The following is a 19,396-nucleotide window of genomic DNA, read 5'->3' as shown; positions in this document are numbered from 1 at the left end:
CACTTTGTTATTTCTGAAAATCGGCTAGCCCAGGGAAGGGCAGTCTCTCCCCAGCCAGAAAGGTTCTTAAGATGTCAAAACATCATTAATATATGAATTCTTTTAAACAAACAACATAGATACTCCTATTTCAGTTGCCAGGGCTCATAGCTGTGACTGCCAGGAAGTAGGGGAGTGGGGATTCCTAGCCATAAATTGAACCCTTCCACACCAGCTCCCTGCCCTGCAGTGGACTGTCACAAATCCCCGGGGGCCTGAGAAGAGTGCTTAACCTGGAACCAGTAGGGTGACGATCGTAACATCCTGTGCATTCTTTAGCAGGGGTGGGAACCTTCTTTCTGCCAAGGGCCATTTGGATATTTATAACATAATTCGTGGGCCATACAGAATTATCCACTTAAAAATTAGCCTGCTCTATTTGGTCAAACATTTAATTAACTCACCTTGGCAGGGCCAGACCAAATGATTTCATGAGCCTTATATGGTCTGCGGGCCAGACGTTCCCCAACCTTGCTTTAGTGTAAGAAGAGCAAAAGGGGCCCAGGATTTCCTGAGTATTTGCTCTGTGCCTGGCACAGTACTAAGTACTTTATTCTGTATTAAACAGCACTTTGCATTATTAGCCCATTCTCCATTTTATAGGTGAGACCATTGAGGCTCAGAGAGGTGAAGTGTCTTTCCAAAGTCACACAGCCCATCCATTTATCAAGGTTTCAAATTCAGGTTTGCTTGACTCAAAATATGCTCAACATCACTAATCACCAAGGAAATGCAAATAAAAACCACAGTGAGATATCACCTCACAGCTGTTTGGATGGCTTTTATGAGAAAACAAAACCAAACCAAAATATGGGTGTTGGAGAGGATGTGGAGAAATGGAAACCCTTGTATACTGTTGATGGGAATATAAATTGGAACAACCATTATGGAAAACAGTATGGAGGTTTGTCAAAAAATTACTACAACTACCCCATGATCCTGAAATCCCCCTTCTGGGTATCCATCCAAAAGAAGTGAAGTCAGGATCTTGAGGAGATATCTGCACTCCTGTGTTCATTGAAGCATTATTGCAGACACGGAAACAACCTAAGTGTCCACGAGCTGATGATGAATGGATGAACAGAATGTGGTATAGACATGCAATGGAATATCATTCACCCTTTTAAAAGAAGGAAATCCTGCTACAACATGGATGACCCTGAAGGACATTATGCTAAGTGAAATAAGCCAGACACAGATAAACAAGTCTTACACAATCCCACTTATATCAGGAATCTGAAATAGTCAAACTCATAGAAGCTGAGAGTAGAATGGTGGTAACCAGGGGCTGAGGGGAGGGGATATAGTTTCAGTTTTGCAGGATGAGTAAGTCCTAGAGATCCACTGTGCAGCATCCCTCAGTTATTACTCTCATCTTACCCTTCTCCCCGCTTCATGTGAGGTTGAAAAGAAAAGCAGGAAAATGTTGACTTTTGGAAAACACACAGATTTGCCCCATCATTGATGGAAAGTTGTAACTGCTATTAACAAGATATGGGGCAGACCTTGTCCATGTCCAACCAAGGGGTAAGGCAGGAAGCTGGCTGAGCAGCTGGACAGGCCTTCCTTCGAAGGGCACACATCCCTGGTCTCAGCCTGCAATTGCTCTCTGGCCCTTGGGCCTCTCTGGCCACCTTACTTCTTGCTCATGAAGCTTTTGTCTCTTCTGCTATTTCCCCTTTCAACATACAGTAACTGGGACCCAGTGCTGTAGACATAGAGAAGAATAAGATGATCCTCCCCTTAAGGAGTCTATTGGGGGGTAACAGAAGAAAGAGATCTTTAAGAGGAAGGGAGGGAGGGAGGGAAGGGAGGGAGGGAGAGAGAGGAAGGAGGAGGAGGAGAGGAGGGGAATGACAGAGGAGAAGGGAAAGGAGAAGAAGGGGGAAAGGAGAGAAGAAACACAGCTTAGAGTGAGATGGCTGAGCAGTGATGTGCTAGTTTGGGGCAAAGCAGGAAATATGAACTCTTCTGGGGATCTCCAGGAAGGCCTCCCAGAGAGGTGGCTTTGAGGGTGTTGAAGGAGAAACCAGTGTATTGAGCACCTGCTTTGGGTCATCTCTTGGACCCCCACATGGCCTCGTTGAGTAGACATTGACCTCCCTGGTTTAAAGAAGAGACATCTGAGGCTTGACCAGATTAAGTGGCAGCTCTGGGATTATGGGACCCAGGAGCTTTCCCTTGCTCTGCAGGGTCTGCTGTGTCTCATTCCTATGTCACCGTTTTGGTGCTCAATAACAAAAAACAAAGAAATTATGTTCAGCGACACAGAGGTTTGGGTTTAATCCCATCACTTCCAGTTGCTAGTACTTAGCCTTTCTGAGCCACAGTTTCCAATTACTAGCAGGATAACCTTGAGTAAGGTCACTTGATCTTTCTGAGCCTGTTTTCATGATGGGAATGTGATGCTGGGAGGGTGTAAAGTGCCTAGCACAGTGCTTGACAAAGAGTAACTAGCCAGTAAGGGATGCCTCCCCTTCCTTCTCTCCTTTCAGCCTCCAGACCCACCACTGTCTTGCAGCACAGGGCAGCGGTTAAGACTGTGAATGCTGAAGTCAGATCATGCGGGTTCAAATCTTGCCTCTGCTGGTTACTTACTGTGTGACTTTGGGCAGTTACACAACTGCTCTGTGCCTCAGTTCTCTCCTCTGGGAAATGAGGATGAACTAGTACCCACTCTTCACGCTTTGGCCCTGCTGCTTCTCACCTGAGTGACTGTGCAGTGATCTCAGCAGTCTGAGCAGGGGAAAGGTTTAAATGTTCACCTTGCAGTCAATGGATGGGCAGAGCGAAGAGTGACCGGGAAAACCTGGGGGTCAGCAGCATAGCTGAGGCCCAGGGAGCGGGGAGGCTGAACTCCTCTAGGCATCAGAGCCTCAGACCTTGGGAACAGGGATGGGGGTTATTTCTCTCCTTGCTTCTCTGACTCACACAGGACTGTGTGAGTCAGGCCCGGAACTACCGGATCCCATGTACTAAACCCACGCGCTGTGATGTCAACCTCAAGTGGGAAAGGAGGACTGTCACAATGCCGAAACAGACCAAATCGGAAGAAGGGAAACTTTATAGACCTCCCCGATCTCAGCACTGGCTGCACATTAGAATTACCCAAGGAACTTATAAAATACGTGCTAATACCCAGGCCTCACTGTGGTTTTAAATAAGATATCAGATATTAAGATATCCTGAGCATCTTGAGGCCTCAGCATCTAAATCACATGGAGGCAGCAGGGCCATTGAAGGCCATTCTGTCTGATGACGAACTGAGCGGCGCCAGAATATCCGGAAGGCTTGTTAAAACTCCTATTCCCAGGCTGCCCCCCCGCCCCCCCGAACCCCTGAATCTGTAGGTCTGGGCGGGGCATGAGAATCTGTGTAGTTAACAAGTCTCCAGACAGCGTGGCTGCTGCTGGTGCCGGCCCGCATATTGAGAAGCACCGAACCACATAAGAAATAAAAGACATTGTCTATTACATCTTCCCAAAGAATGTGTCTACTGCTTTTTGGATTAAAAATTGTTTTCCCTACTTAAATTTCAAGCAGTTGAAAAATGCCTGTCCCACTCTTCACTTTCCCTCCTTTTCTGTCTTCCCCCTCAGAAACGTACCCCTGGCGCTTCTTGCTGTTGAAGTTCTCAGCACATGTGTGTTACAGGGAGGGAGTGGCATGTGTAGCTCAGCAGTTTCGCAGGGACAAACAAGATAAAGATAAAGAAAGGCTGACTGATTCTTCGTGTGTACCCGGCGAGAACAGAGAATGTTCTTTGCTGCCTTTGATGGCAATCACATGGATCAGCCCACACAGTGGGATTTGAATTTCCTCTCCTTACAATAATCAAGTCAACTAAATTGTTGACAGGCAAATGACAGCCCTGATCTGAAAAGAAGTCTCTAACCTGTGTCTAAATCCCAACGTGGGAGTTTGTATTGTCACAGGTAAAGCACAAGTATGGCTCTGGTATTCAGTGTACGAGATTTCATAACATCCAGTTATCTTTTCTAGTCCAAGTGCCTCTTTGCATTAATGAAGATGAAAGAGTAAAGTGACAGTTCTTCAGAAGAAAAATAACTCACCTCGCCATTTCCTCCGGGCGTCCTTTCAGGACATTCACAGCTCACTCTGCTCATTCTTTTCCATTCTTTGACCACATGAATGGCCTGTGGTTTCCATGAGCTGCTGAAAAGTGGAAACAACTTTCAGAAGAATTCTGTTTTAAAAGTGATCTCAGAAATAGTCAAGCTAGCAGTAGAGGGCTTCATTTTCCACCAAACTTGGGGAAATGAGTAAACTTTCCTTCTCTATGGGGGCTTCTTCAAATAGACTTTCTTTAGCCCGGATAAAGAACCAGGCAGTATGACCTACAAATTGTAGAACCAGAGAGACCATTGAGATCCTCAAGTCCAAGTTCCCACTTTATCTGGTCTCTCCCTTCATGTGTCTTCATGACTTTAGTGCTCATTTTCTGCACATTTGTAAGAATGTAGTAGTGCACCAGTGTTGTCTTATCCTCGGGCTCAGTGGTTGGAAGTGGTGTTTGCACTCTACTGGTATAGATGTATAATTGTACTTTTAATAGTATTTTTAATTTATTGATATCTGTTGCCTCTATTAGAATGCAAGCTACAAGATAACAGGGACCACATATGATTTTGTTCACCTTGGTATTTTCAACACCTCGTTTAGTGTCTAATCTAGCAGGCACTCATTAAATAGTCCTGTCATGATAGAATGGATGGCTCAGTGAAGTAACAGAGAGGCTAAGATTCAAAGGATGACCAGCAATCAGCCAGGAAAAAAGAAAGGGAAGAGGATTCTGAGTAGTGAAAATTGCATGTGCAAAAGTTCTGTGGTGAGAGAGTGGGTGGACCTTAGGAAAGACGGAGCATTTTTCCATCTGGTCAACGCTAGAATACTGTTATATTGTGAGAAGCAGTGGGGGGAGATAGATAGTATCTGCATTATAGAGGCTCTTGTAAGCCATCCATTCTTTGCCCCTTACTTAGTTGAATCTCTGATGTAGAGTCCTGAATCTCAGTACACTGACGGGATCATCTGTCCTAAATTCCCATTTAGCATTTAGAGAATAACCAGGATTTCAACCAGGTTCAGTCCTACGCTCAGGGCAGTTACAGCTAACCACTGGCATTTATTGAGTACTTAGGATGTGACAGGCAGTGTATCCAGTCTTTTGTGGAGATGTATTTGCTCCTCTAATCATTTGTTCTCTGTGCCTAGTTAGGGATGCAAATCAGCTCTCTTGGAACTACTGTTCCTGGATCCCCCACAGTGTATGCTCTGCTTGAGGGGACTCTGTAGCCCTGGAATTAGGACTGATCTGGTTAAAATATGTTCACCCAGGTGAACCTGAGGCATAGCCATCCAAAGAGCAACTCAATGAAGCCCCCCAGACTGATGCCAAGGACCAGGGTTTTTCTCTAAGACTCCAGTCCCATGTGCTTAGCTAGATGGATAGGAAGACTCCTAGCAGAGTGGCCTTGCAGCTGAGTTGGACTCCCAGCTCTATCATTTACAAGCCACGTAACCTTGGGCAAGTTCCTTTCCCTCTCAGAGTCCCCATTTTCAGGTATAAAAGGGAAACAAAAATATTCTAAAAGTGGTTTGAGGATTTAATGAAGCACTTGAGCTCAGTACCTGGCACATGTTGAGACAAAAGGCACCACGGCTGCTGTTACTGCCACACAGGGAGCCACAGGGAGGAGGAGCAGAGGCTCGCCACAAAATTCTTCATACTAAAGAGGGAAAGGAAAATCAATTAAAAACAAGTACATGCATATCTCCCTTTATTGCTGTTGCTGGGAGAATGGATTGTCTTGTTCATTTTATGTTCTGGGTCTGCAGGTAAATTGCAAAATCTTTTTTATTGAAAATTCATTCCGTCTTCCACAAATGTTTATTGAGTCCGTGCTATTTGCTAGGCATGTGGGAAAAACAAGGATAAATTAGGTACTGCTCCTGCATTCACCTTGGGAGTTGGGGAAGGGAGAGTACAGATTTTCTATAAATGCAAGGGGAAGCACTGTGCTGCTTAAATATAGAATTCATAGCATTATTTACTTTAGGAAATCATTGAGGATCTTGCAAGGGCCTCTCATTGCCTGACTGAAGTAATACAGAGCTAAAAGGGGGATGTGTGTGGGGAGGATGCTGCCAATAGATGGGCACTAAATTTGTGTTTTCCACCCATTATCTACACTAATAAAAGGCAAACATGCAAATTGACCATACCTTCACTACACCCTAAGCCATGCCCAGCAGCCAATCAGAGCAACTATATGCAAATTAACCCAACCAAGATGGCGGCCGGCAGCCACGGAGCTGAAGCGAGCAGGAGGCTTGGTTGCTCCAGTGATGGAGGAAGCCAAGCTTCCTGGCTGGCTCTGAGCTCCACTCAAAGCAACAAAGTTTCAATTATAGAAGGTAAATAAACCCCAGATACCTGCTTTCAGCTGGCTGTGGCCACAGAGCTGGAGTGAGCATGAGGCTTCCCTCCCACCCGCCCTGGCTGGCTCTGAGCTCCTCTCAAGGCAACAAAGTTTCAATTATAGAAGGTAAATAAATCTCAGAATAAAAAAAGAAAAGAAAAAAAGGAGAGGCTGGGGGCTTCCGTCGCCGGGGAACTTGGCCAGCCTGAAAATGGCCCTCAGCTCCTCACCCAGACTGGCCAGGCACCCCAGTTGGGACCCCCCACCCTAAAGGGGGTGTGGCCAGCCTGAAAACAGCCATCAGCCCTTCACCCAGGCTGGCCAAACCTCCATGGGGTGAGGGTCCCCACTGGGGAAGGGGGGCTTGACCAGCCTGCAAACAGCCATCAGCCCCTCTCCCAGGCTGGCTAGGCACCCCAGCGGCACCCCCACCCTGACCTGGGACACCCTTCAGGGCAAACCAGCTGGCCCCCACCCGTGTACCAGGCCTCTATCCTATATAATAAAAGAGTAATATGCAAACTGACCCTAACAGCAGAAAGACTGGGAATGACTGGTCACTATGACACACACTGACCACCAGGGGGCAGATGCTCAATGCAGGAGCTGCCCCCTGGTGGTCAGTGCACTCCCACAGGGGGAGCTCTGCTCTGCCACAAGCCAGGCTGACGGCTGCCAGTACAGCGGTGGTGGTAGGAGCCTCTCCCGCCTCCTCAGCAGCGCTAAAGATGTCCGACTGCAGCTTAGGCTGGCTCCCCGCTGGCAAGTGGACATCCCCCGAGCGCTCCCGGGCTGCCAGAGTGATATCTGACTGCCAGCTTAGGCCCAATTCCCCAGGGAGTGGGCCTAAACCAGCAGGTGGTCATCCCCCAAGGGGTCCCAGACTGTGAGAGGGCACAGGCCAGGCTGAGGGACCCCCCTGAGTGCACAAATTTTTGTGCACCGGGCCTCTAGTTATTTATATAATAGTATAAATTATTATATAGCACACTTCCATATTATACTAATTATATTACATGTTATGTATGCCTATATAATAGTCATCTATACATATAAAACCCTAATATACAAATAGACTGAATGGCGAAACAACCAACCAACCAAATAACTGGTGCACTATGACATGCACTGTCCACCAGGGGGGCGTGCACGGAACATGGCGGGCGCCGGCAGCAGTTGATCTGACAACTAAGACGGAAACTAAGTGACTGGCAGGTGGCAGGGCTTACAGCTGGTGAGGGCAGCAGCAGTGGCAGGAGCCTCTCCTGCCTGTACGGCAGCACTAAGGAGCAGTGAGCAGGCGGGTGGTAAGGAGCGAGGGGTCCCGGACTGTGAGAGGGCACAGGCCGGGCTGAGGGACTACCCCCGCTCCAGTGCACTAATTTCATGTACTGGGCCTCTAAAAAATTATATAATATTTGTATATAAATGTATTATATATTACATATATAATACTCATATATTTTATATTAAATAAGATAAATATATAAGTAACTCAGTAACATCTCATTTTACAAGCACATGTATCTTTCTCATTAAAATGAAATGGTAACATTCTGCTTGGGTCAGCTGATGACTCATTCTGAGAATGCCATGGGATGAGGGCTGCACAGAACCCGGCTCATGGCCAGTGTCAATCAGTGATGACTCAAGTTCTGTGTTGCTAGGAAGTAGATATTGGAAAAGTGGAGGAAGTCATGTTAATGAGGTAGACTGGGTTAGATCCATGAGGGCTGACCTTGTGTGATTAAAGTAAAGGGTGTACTTTTCATTCTGAAAGCCATGATAAGCACTGGGAAGTTTCAAAACAAATAGTGAAATGCTCGATGTTCTGTTTGAGAAAAATCACTCTGTCCACAGTGTGAAATGCACATGAAACCAGGCAGGCCAATCAGAAGAGTGCTGTCATAATCCAGGGGAGGAAGTATGACAACCAGACAAAGAAGTGACAGCCATAGAGAGGTTGAGTGGAAATAACACGCTTGCTGACTAATTGGATGTGGGGATGAGTGCAGAAGAGGATTCCAAGATAACCCCAGGTTCCTAGCTTCAGCAATGAGTATATGGTACAATTCCATCCACTGAGGCAGAAATGCAGTAAGAGGAGTGTTATGGGTTGAATCATGTCTCCCCAAAATGCATGTGGTGAAATAACCCACAACGCCACAGAATGGGCCCTCAATTGGAGGTAGGTTCTTTCCAGAGGTGATCAAATTAATCAGTTAACTGCCACGTGTCCAAAACGGAAACCATCCCCATATGCCATGATATTTTGAATTTAATTTAAAAAATCAATTTGCAATGAATGTTATAAAAATAAATATGTTATTCACAATTCGGGTGTTCTTGAATATTTTCAGCTGAAAATTCTCACAAAAAATGATTTTAAAGTTTGTCAGGCCTGCCACTTAGGGAAAACATTTTTTTTTTTAAGAGACATGCGTGGCATGTGGGGAAGGTCTGCCTCTTGCATCTACAGACGCTTATGGCGTACGATGAGTTAAATGAGGTCATTAGGTGAGCTCTAATCCAATATGATTGGTGTCCTTATAAGAAGGGGAAATTTAGTCTGGCCAGTGTAGCTTGGTGGTTGAGCATTGACCTATGAACCAGGAAGTCACAGTTTGATTCTGGTCAGGGCACATGCCCGGGTTGTGGGCTCAATGCCCAGTAGGGGGCGTGCAGGAGAAAGTTGATCAGTGATTCTCTTATCATTGATGTTTCTACCTCACTCTCACTCTCCCTTCCTCTCTGAACTCAATAAGAAAAAGAAAAACATAAAAAAGCAGGGGAAATTTAGACATAGGCACACATGGAGGCCTGGACCAGACCTTTTCCTCAGGGAGAAGATGGCCATCCACAAGCCAAGGAGAGAGGCCTGGACCAGACCTTTTCCTCACAGCCATGAGAAGGATGCAACCCTGTCAACACCTTGATTTCAGACTTCTAGCCTCCAGAATTGTGGAACAATAACTTCTGCTGTTTAACCCACCCAATGTGCAGAACTTTGTTACAACAGTCTTAACAAACTAATGCAGGGAGTGACTCATTTGGAGATGGTCCTGAGTTCTATCTTAGATCAGTTGAGGTTGATGTGTTATTTTTAATAGCCCGGTGAAGATAGGTGCCAAAATGGTAGTCCAATAGGCAAGTCTGGGACTCAGTAAGAGACTTGGGACTAGAGATGGAGATTAAGGTGTGCCAATCATTTCTGACACTCCAGCATCGATAGCACAATGTGACTTTACATACTAAGAATTTAAAAAATAGCTGAGTGGATAAATGTCATGTTTGCTTAAGGACAGAGGACAGGAGGGACTACACAGTGGTTGGAACTCATTCTAATCTCCCATCCCAGCACTAATGAGGCTAGCTCAAGCCCTATTGAATTTGAGAGGATTGCTATGCTGATTGCTGATATTTACACTCATGAGTGAGGAAAATCCCCTCTTTGTTCTCTAAAATCAGAGGATAAAAATTTAACCAAATATCAAGTTATTTTGAGAACAGAGAGCTCTATAGCCTCCTTGGAGCCTTAGGTTCACACCCATGTTCCAAAGTGTTGACCTCCAAGTGTCTGCTTAGCTTAAATGTCAAAGTAAGTTGACAACATGGCATAATAGAAACTGGCAATAACTGGAAATCAGGAGACCTTGCTTTAAATCTCAGATATGCCTCGGAAGAACTGGGTCACCCTAACCTTCCTGAGTCTCCTCCCCTCGTCCATAACCAGTGACGGGAAAGGGTAATTGGATGATCTTCCAAGTCTGGCATTCTGATTCTCACAATGTTGCCTTTAATTGTAAATGTTGGAAGAATTAAATTTCCACAAATTGACCTGCCAACCTAATTTAGTCCACCAATAGGAAGAAGACATGTAAACAGAGTGATAGGCAGAAACAAATATCACAGATGACTTTACCAATTTATGGCTCCTAATGATGGCAGATGGAACACTGAAAAGAGATAGTATTTGGTTGTAGAATGCAACTTATTTACCAGTAAATTGTTTTTTGGGGGGAAGGTTTCTAAATGTACGTGGTCACAGTATTTTGTCCAATGACTTAAACTTCCAAGCATACTGGAAAAGGACATGGAAAAATCCATTTCTAGCTGCATCTGTGATTTCTCCTGGATCCTTAATAGTTAAACCTCATGCATTGGCCTTTTCTTTATATGCCTGGATGTCTCTGCCCTGGATATAATAAGTGACTAAAGGGTACAGCTGATTAAGATTTACTGAGTCTCTATTAAGTGTCCTGTTTTGTGGCAGGTGCTTGACCTGTGTTACAGAGTGCCCCATTTAACACCCTTGTAACATATGCTGTCAGCCACACCATATCTTCTCGACATGCTGAAGGTTGCTTGCTTAGAGCTTCTGTCTGTCCAAGAGGACAAGCCAGACATGCACCAGAGTTACGGCTGCAAGAGCACCCCTCAGCCAATATCAGATGGAAATTTGGTGGATAAATATTCCAGCTTCCTCACCACTTGGTTGGGATAACTCTGAAGCATATTCTACACTTGCTCACAGAGTCTTCAGAGGGCCTGAGTTCCGGGTGCCCCTGGGGAATACGGGCTTGATAACATACCCTTTATGGACTGCCTTCTATTTCTGTCTTGACACCCTGGTATTTCCTGCAATTGTATTCCTGATACAGTACTAGCACTCGCATCTTTGCCTCAGTGTCTGCTTCTCTGGTATCCAAACTAAAACATTCCCCAAGGTCCCTATGGAGTAGGTACCATTATTGCTAACTTACAGAGAGGAATCTGAGGGTCAGTATGGTTAAATAATAGTTGTTAGGTCTTGGTGCTGGGGTTTTGCTGGCTCTCAGAGACATTCCTCTACACCCGTGCTTCTCACCCAAGGGAGATTTTGTCCCCCAGGGGACACTTTGAGATGTCTGCAGATAGATTTGGTTGTCACAAGTGGCTCCTAGGAGGTGGAGAGAAGGGAGGCTGCTAAACATCCTATAATGCACAGTTCAGCTCCCTACAACCAAGACTAATTCAGCCTAAAAAATGGCCAGTAGTGGCAAGCTTGAGAAATGCTGCTCTACGCCCAGCAAGGCTGATTGTTGGATGGTAGCTCTCCCATGTGACTTGTCTATTATATTTCACTTCCAGGGCCAAGCTGTGGCTCAGCTGTGCTCCACTATCCCCAATGTGACTGTCTTTGGAACAGCTTCTACTTTCAAGCATGAAGCCATCAAAGACTCCGTGACCCACCTCTTTGACCGAAATGCAGACTATGTGCAAGAAGTGAAAAGGTAAGGTGTTTGCTCAAAGGAGCACCAGGTTGGCCCTTGCTCTTCTCTCTCTGAAAGAACAGTTGCATTCATCTGGAAGGGGGGCTAATACTACCATAGTAATAATAGTAAATATACATTGAGGTCTTAGTATGACTAGCTCTGTGCTAAATATTTCACCTATATTAGCTCATTTAACCCTCTTAACGACCCCCTTTTGTAGAAGATAAAACCCAGGAATAGAGCAGTTAAGTAGCTTGCAAAGCAAATTTATAACTTGCAAAGCCGTTATGCTAGCGGCTATAACACTGCCTTAACACAGAGAAGTTTCTTTCTCATTCATTCACACAACAGCCTAAAGAAATGTAGACTCCAACCTGGGTATGACTGAGAGCCAACGAAGGACCAGAGTGGTGACATGATCAGATTTGGGTTTGGGGCAGTCACTGGTGGTGCGCAGAGAACAGATGGGAGAGGAGAGGCGGGAGGCAGGAGATCAGTCTGCTGGCTGTTGCAGTCATCCAGGGGGACACTGGCTTCTAACCTAATCTATTTCCACCGGTGATCCTGAAGCCATTGATCATGGCTATGTGCGTGTGCAGCAGGTGGAAAACCCAGCTGCCGCCATGTTCTCAGATGATTTGTGCATCTCAGCCCTCCTGCTGCTCAGAGTTTGAGCCTGGTCCTCAGGTTCTATTCCTGAGAGGGTTTAGGGATGTCCTGTGCCAGTGTTCCTGCATTTTCAGTTGATCAGCACTAAATTGCAGGGTACAAAGGAATTAGTTGTCCAGCTAGCATCCTAATAATAGCATCACAATTTTCTGCAAATCACACAGTAAGATGGAAAATCGAAGGACTAGAGGGATGGGAGATCTGGTTATCTGAGGTGGTAGATTTGGATCAGATTAAGTGAGAGTTTCTTGGAAAGGAGAGTCTCCTGATAGTCTGAATTTTCAGATTTGTTATTAAAGGTTTGAACAGGGAGATTTGCATGTAACTTAAAATTGACCCAGTATTTGCAGGAGGGCATGAAGAGAGAGCTTTACATGGAGATATTAGAAGTTCCCCGTCTGGTTCGCAGAAGTCTGTAGATTGCAGGCATAGTTTAAAGACTTCCAGGATTTACCTTTGCCTATTTTCATAACCCTTAGATAGTCCTTCTTTTACCTAGCGTCTATCAAGCTGTGGTGGGGAGAATGAACTACCATGTCCCTTCAGCGATCTTTTCTTTCATCCTCTTAATGATATTTTTGTGAGCATCCTTTCCTTTATTCATGTACTGACCTACTTAATCAATATTGAATGTCTGTGTTGGGCCAGGCACTGGGCCAGGGCGGGAGATACAGCCAGACCACTGTGAGAGTCACCATTTACGTGGAGTTTGAGTCTAGTTGGGGAAGAAGAGACAAACAATTTTTTAAAATTCCTTGATTTATAAGTTCAATATGTGCCCTGCTGGAGAAACACAAGGTGCCAATAAACATGCAGCTGGGGAAATCAGACACATTGTCCATCAAAGGGTGAGATTTGGGCTGAAATGTGAAAGATGAGAAATTGGCCAAAGGAAGAGCATTTCTGACTTGGGGAGTGGTATGTGCTAGGGCCCAGTGTCAGAAAAGGCTTGGGAAATTTGAGAATCTGAAAGGAGACCGGAGCAGCTGGAGGCGGTAGGATGTGGAAAGTAGTGAGAGAATAGATTCAGGAGGGGCAGCTCTTCTGAAAATGTGACGGACAGTCTATGGCCAGGGAGCTCCTGAAGTTCCCATTTCCCATGTAGCTGCTCCATCCCCTTGTCCTTCTCTGTCCTTGACCTGTGACCTTTAGCCCCCAAAGCAGTGATTTCTCCTGATGTCAGCAGAGCAGAAGGCAACAGCATCTGAGATCCCCCTCACCACCACCTTCTTTCAAGTGTGACTTCCAACAATTCCTTATGTGTTTAAGTAGAGACCCCAGAATTAGACTGAAAATGACTGGGAAGCTGCAAATATGTGTATGCCCTCTGTCCCACTAATCCTATCCTCAGGAAATAATCCAAAAGAAGAAAAAGGCAACAGGTGCCTGGTCGCCTACTGCAGAGCCAAGCACTGCTTCTGATTCACAGCAGGTGTGCAGCATATGTCCCGGGTGAATTATAGCATCGTCTGTAACAGTGAAGATGCAGAAGCACCTCCGTTATCAACAGAAGGAAAATAGTTCAGTAGATTACGCTACACCCACACACTTGAGTATTATGCAGCCCCTAAAAAAAAAGATAATTATGGAGACTCTGTCACAAAATGAGAAAAATAGCCGTGGTAGCATATTGAGTGAAAAAGAAGAATGCCAAATTTCATCTACACGGTGATCACAGCTTTGTATACATTCTCAACTCAAAAGGACATAAAATGAAAGGAAAGAGTGGAATTCAACTGCTAACGTGCAATAGGAAGTGGACGCAGAGTATTTCTTTCTTTTTTGATCACGGATATTGTTTATTACACTATTATGTGTCTGATAAACTAGAAAAAATAATAACATAAAATTCTGTGAGATGAGAACTCTCTTATACACCAACCCATCGGTAAGGTTCTTTGGAACACATTCTTAGCTGTGAGCCAGGCATTGGAAAGGAAATAGGGGAAAATTATTTATAATATAGACCTAACCTTCACATCACTTTCTCCTTCTCTGTTTGGGAGGAGAGAAATGACTATGCTTGAAACCAAGTGTGAGAGTAAGAAGCCTTGAATCACGTGCATCGGACTGTAGGGCCATAAAAATAAAGAGGAGAGAAAAACCAGAGAGAGCGCCAGGGTGGACAGCCCCAAAGGGGGTGCCTGAAGGATGGGAGGGATTTCAGCAGGCAGAGGGAGGAGGGGAGCCAGTCCCAGGCAAGGCGAGTGAGCCCGGGCCAGGTGGATAATAAATAGCCCAGGTTTTGTTGGTCTCCTCTTGCTCTGATGTGCATTGCAGTTAGACCTTGTAGGTGTACCCCAGACAGTCCTGCAAGGACAATTCCTCACTTACAGGTAAAGAAATTGAGACTTAGTGGAAATTAATGAGAGTCTAATCACCTGGACAGAACAGAAAGTGATCCAGAAAGGATTCCTGGAGGTGGTATTGCTAAGTCCATGTGGGAGCCATTAGTAGTAAACACTTCCTAAGAAGCATAATGTGTGCCAGGCACTGTGCTGGGCACCCCGTAAAGAGCCTATTGTGTACTGAGTGCTAGCTTAGCCCTCAGGGCACAGGACAGTTTGGTCCTCTATGAGAGGCCTACTGTGTGCCTGGCACTGTGCTGGGCACTCTGCAATAGCCTCATCCCTCCGTCACGAGCTTGGAGGTGATGGTTAAAGCTATGGCACAGGTGAGTTCTCAAAGGAAAGGAATTCAGAAAAAGAAGAACTGAGTGGAGCACCACGAGTCCAACTGGAAATGAAAGTTACAACAAAGGGGAATCAATTTCTTGGCAAAGGAGAAAGGTTTCTGTCCCAGTAATGGCTCTGTGGGACCTGCCACCACTCAAGAGAAATTCTTCACTGATCCATGTGGGTGGGAAGCATTCCCAATAAAGGGGTGAGGAGTTGGGGACCAAGGAAGGAAAGACACAAAAGTCTTGGATCAGCAATTCCAAAATATCTTGCTGCTGACTCTGGCCTGGAGAACCCTGAGCTGTGGCTATTTGTGTTTGGATCTGGAGAGATTTATGACAGCAGGAGAAAGCAGACATAGCAAATGTGGCACCTGGCCCTCTGCCCTCACCCTCTCCATGTTTATGTAATCATGATTATGGCTGTGTACACAATGAAGCACAAATTGGGGGTCTAAGGAGTGAGGCTGGCCCTGTGCCTCTGGGAAGCGACCTCACTCTGCTTATGCTTCTCATGATTATTCCATTAAAAGGAGCTGTTTGGTGCCCGGAAGGCGTGGCTTAGTGGTTTTGTTAGCATTGCTAAACTCAAAAGCAGTCATGTCTGCTTAAAGGTTTGACCGAAATGGCCACAGCATCTTTCCCCTCGGGGCCTCGGGACCCAGGGAATGACATCTGCCTCTACCTGCTTCTCTTCCTCAGAATTCACTTCACCCCCACCACACCATGACCTTGCAATGGCAGCAGGGACTAATGAATTTGTGGCATATTGGCATGTGTAAACCCTGATTTACCTGATTTGACTATATCACTATAGAGAGGTGTGGGGAGGAGCAGGTGGCCTGAATACACAGGAGACCTGTGTGAAGCCCCTGCTTTGCTCCACCCCTGCTGGGAGACTGTGTGGCCTACAAGTGCCAGTGATGGTCACCCTGGGGCTGGCCACCGCTTATACTGTAAAACCCTACTCCACCTCTGGGGCCTCCACCTGGTATCTAGATGCAAAGGATCAATCCGGTGCCCTTCCATTGCCTGCAGTGGGCTTTGGGGTTAGTCACCTGAACCTATTCAGGCTCAGTTTCCTCATCCATCAAATAGGGGTGATGGTCCCCAAGTCACAGGGCTGGCATAATGTGTCGATGAGATGAGACATAAGAAGTGCTCAGTACTGTACTTGGCACATAATAAGTGCTCTTGAATGTGGGACATCCTCTGCTAGGAGCCTCTACTCTAAATGTTTCTGGGTTTGTGGCTCTACTCACCCTCTCGGGTAGATGGTTGGGTTGTTGAGGTTTTGCACAATCTTTCATGCTCTTTTACCAAACCAGAAGAACTCTCTTTAAGTTAGACTACTCTGAAAAATAGAAATAAAAGCTACCATGGACCCAGAGCTACCAGGAGTGGGGCCTTGTGCTCCACATGCATCAACTCCTTCAAGCTTCACAAAGAAGCCAGGGGCAGGTGTTATCACCATGATCTCCTTCCACAGTTAGGCACAGAGACACTAAGTAATTCAACTGAGGTCACAGAGCAATAAGGGGCAGAACCAAACATTTAACACTGAGGGGAAATTAACATTCCTAATCGCAGTGCTATGCTGCTGTTACCCGACCTGCACAGCTGCCACTGCCCCCAAATTAGTTGTTGATAGTGGCAGCCAGTCTTGAGTCCTTCTGGAAGGGGACAGTGGCAGGGCCTCTCGTTACCAGGTTTGGTCTCCCACAGCCTCCTTGGGCCTACTCTGTGCTGATTGCCCTAAGTCAGGGTGTTGCACTGTTCGGTGAATGCCCTCCTCTCCTCCCCTGACCAATTCCTGCTCATCTATCAGTGCTCAGCAGAGGATTACCTTCCACAGCCCCCCTGGCTCACTCTGTTGGAGCTGGGATCATTCCATGTGTGGGTTGTCCATTCGTAATCTAACTCCTAGTAACCCACAGCTCCTGGGTAGCAGGGATAAACGCAAGCCTTCATCTGTGTATTCCCAGCTCAGCACGCACAGAGCCTAGCATGAAGTCAGCACTCAGTGAATCGTTGTCCCATGGCTGGAAATTGAGGGCAAGTGTGTCGGACCCTGACCTTGGGAGTCTCCTGTAATCTAGGATGAAAAGAAGCAGCTTGAAAATAGAAACTTCTTGGCCTTCCTGTATAGAAAAACATGGCCTACCTCTAGATATATGTATACTTCATTTAAAAGACAAATTTTAAGCCTGAATTCTTGGAAGACTAAATTAAATTGACCGCTTCCCAAGAGCTGCTTGCTAAAACTGTGTTTCCATAACTATACTGGTTTGAGCATTTATTAAGTCTTAAATTCAGAGCGGTGGAAAGGCCATCGGCATTGCACTTAAACTAGACTGGCATTTGAATTCCAGCTGTGCTGGCTACATCTGCTTGGGCAAGGTGCTGCATCTGTGAGCCTTCATTTCTTCATCACAGCAGGGGAGTAAAATGCCTGCTTCACAGACAGGTCATGAAGATTAATTATGAAATGCCTGGGCTATAGAAGAAATCAGAAAATGTGAGTGTCATTTGAAAGAAGCACAAGGAGAGAGATGTGGAATACCAATCTAAAACGTTTTCTTCATTTCTTTTATTTATTCATTGACTTATCTATTTAATCATTCATTCATACAATCTATCAATATTTCTTGAGAACCAATGCTATGTCCAGTAGGTTGAAAAAGGCTGAGGATACAACAATTAGCAGCACAAACATGGTCTTACGTTTGTGTGTCATGGGACTTATGTTTTGGTGGAAGAGGCAGTCAGTGAATAAGTAAACAAATAAATAGAATAATTACAGCCCACAGTAGATACTAAAAAGTATCCCTTGTGGACACTAAAGCATAAAGGGAGCTAAAGTAGAGATAATTTGGGAGTGGGAGCTCTCACTTAAGCGGGGTGATTAGTTACAGCTTCTCTGGTCAGGTCATTTGTGAGTAAGGCCTGAAAGATGAGTAGGAAGGAGCCAGTTCTAAGGAGAGCTGGGAAGAGGGTGTTCAGGCAGAGATTACAGGACATGAAAAGGCCCCGAGGTAGGGATTTTAGGGATAGCCAGAAGGTTAGGAGGCCTTGAAAAATTAGTGTGACGTAAGGTTGGGGAAGTAGGCAGGGGCTCATAGGTCACCCCTTACCAGAGTCCAGGGGATAGAGCAATAGGCCCCAGTGGGGCAGCTAATACAGGAGGTTTGATTGGCAGGTTGTGGGAGGAAATGTGGACCTGCGAGTAGAATATAGATGTGAGAAGCATCACCCAGGAAGCGAGGCTTCAGGGCGGGGCAGGTCCATCAGGAGTGCCCTGGAGGTGTGCACAACCTAGCATTTGGGACACTGCTCCTGAGGACAGCCATTCTGCAGGCAACGAGGGAGGTCTTGGGAAAATGGAGTTCACAGGGAGGATTTGATGGCCCAGGAGGGCTGGCTAGTAGAAGCAGAGCAGGGTCCCACTGCCAGAGGAATGAGCAAACTTGGCAGGAAATGGGCCTGGTGGAGGTGAGGAAGACAGGAGCATAGTTACTCATCCCAGGATGTAAGGTGGAGACCTGATCACCAGGTGCGAGGCACCAGCTCAGAGCTCACCAACCATCTGTGTGCTTCACCTCCCTCGTGTCCTCCCAGCCTCACCTTACAGCAAGCTCCCTCTCATTGTCTCTGCTCCAGCCCTCACATTCCCTGCTTCCCTGACTTCCTGCTCATCAGGCTCTTCACATCATGGGGCATTTGCACATGTCGTTCCCTCGGCCTGGAACACTATTCCCAGCACTGCTTACCTAGCTTACTCCTTCACCTTCCACTCATCACTTCCCCGGTGACCTTTTTTCTGGCAGCCCTGATTGAGCAAACCTGCAATTTAAATCGTCTCATAATACCTTTATGACACTAGACCCTTTCTGTTTCCATTTAATTTTATTTGTGTAATTACTGGTTACTGTCTGCCCAATGTAAGCTCCAAAAAGGGAGATCTCAAATCTGTTTGTGCTCACCTGTATATCCCCCAGTGCCTACTGCAGTGCCAGTGCTAATATTCAATGAACAAATTAATTTAAAAATTGCTGGCGTGGTTCTTGACCACAAGTCCTCAAAGTGTGGCGATAGAATCAGCACCATCAGCATCTCCTTGGAACTTGTTAGAAATGCAAATCCTTGGGCCCCACCCCAGAACAAGTGAAGCTAGAAGGAGAGGGGGCGGACAGTAACAATCTGTGCTTTAATGAGCCCTCTGGGATATTGCCATGCACACTTCTGTTTTCGATCCACTGACCTAATGCCCTAGTTCTGAACTTAGGGGTGGGACTTAAAAGAACACATCTGTG

The 19,396-nt window shown here is 45.9% G+C and overlaps 1 protein-coding gene across 1 annotated transcript in view; it reads left to right on the top strand.

Moving 5' to 3' along the window:
- The window catches only part of VAT1L (vesicle amine transport 1 like), a 140,894-nt gene that overhangs the window by 50,015 nt on the left and 71,483 nt on the right, over nt 1-19,396 (top strand). The window contains exon 4 of the mRNA XM_006087056.3: nt 11,613-11,755. Coding sequence (XP_006087118.1) covers nt 11,613-11,755 — 143 coding nt within the window. The remainder of the gene's footprint in view (nt 1-11,612; nt 11,756-19,396) is intronic.

Source organism: Myotis lucifugus, unplaced genomic scaffold (assembly GCF_000147115.1).
Source record: "Myotis lucifugus unplaced genomic scaffold, Myoluc2.0 scaffold_35, whole genome shotgun sequence".
In the NCBI taxonomy this organism is placed as follows: domain Eukaryota; kingdom Metazoa; phylum Chordata; class Mammalia; order Chiroptera; family Vespertilionidae; genus Myotis; species Myotis lucifugus.
The sequence above is the reverse complement of the archived record's forward strand: the minus strand, read 5'-3'. Positions and strand labels throughout refer to the sequence as shown.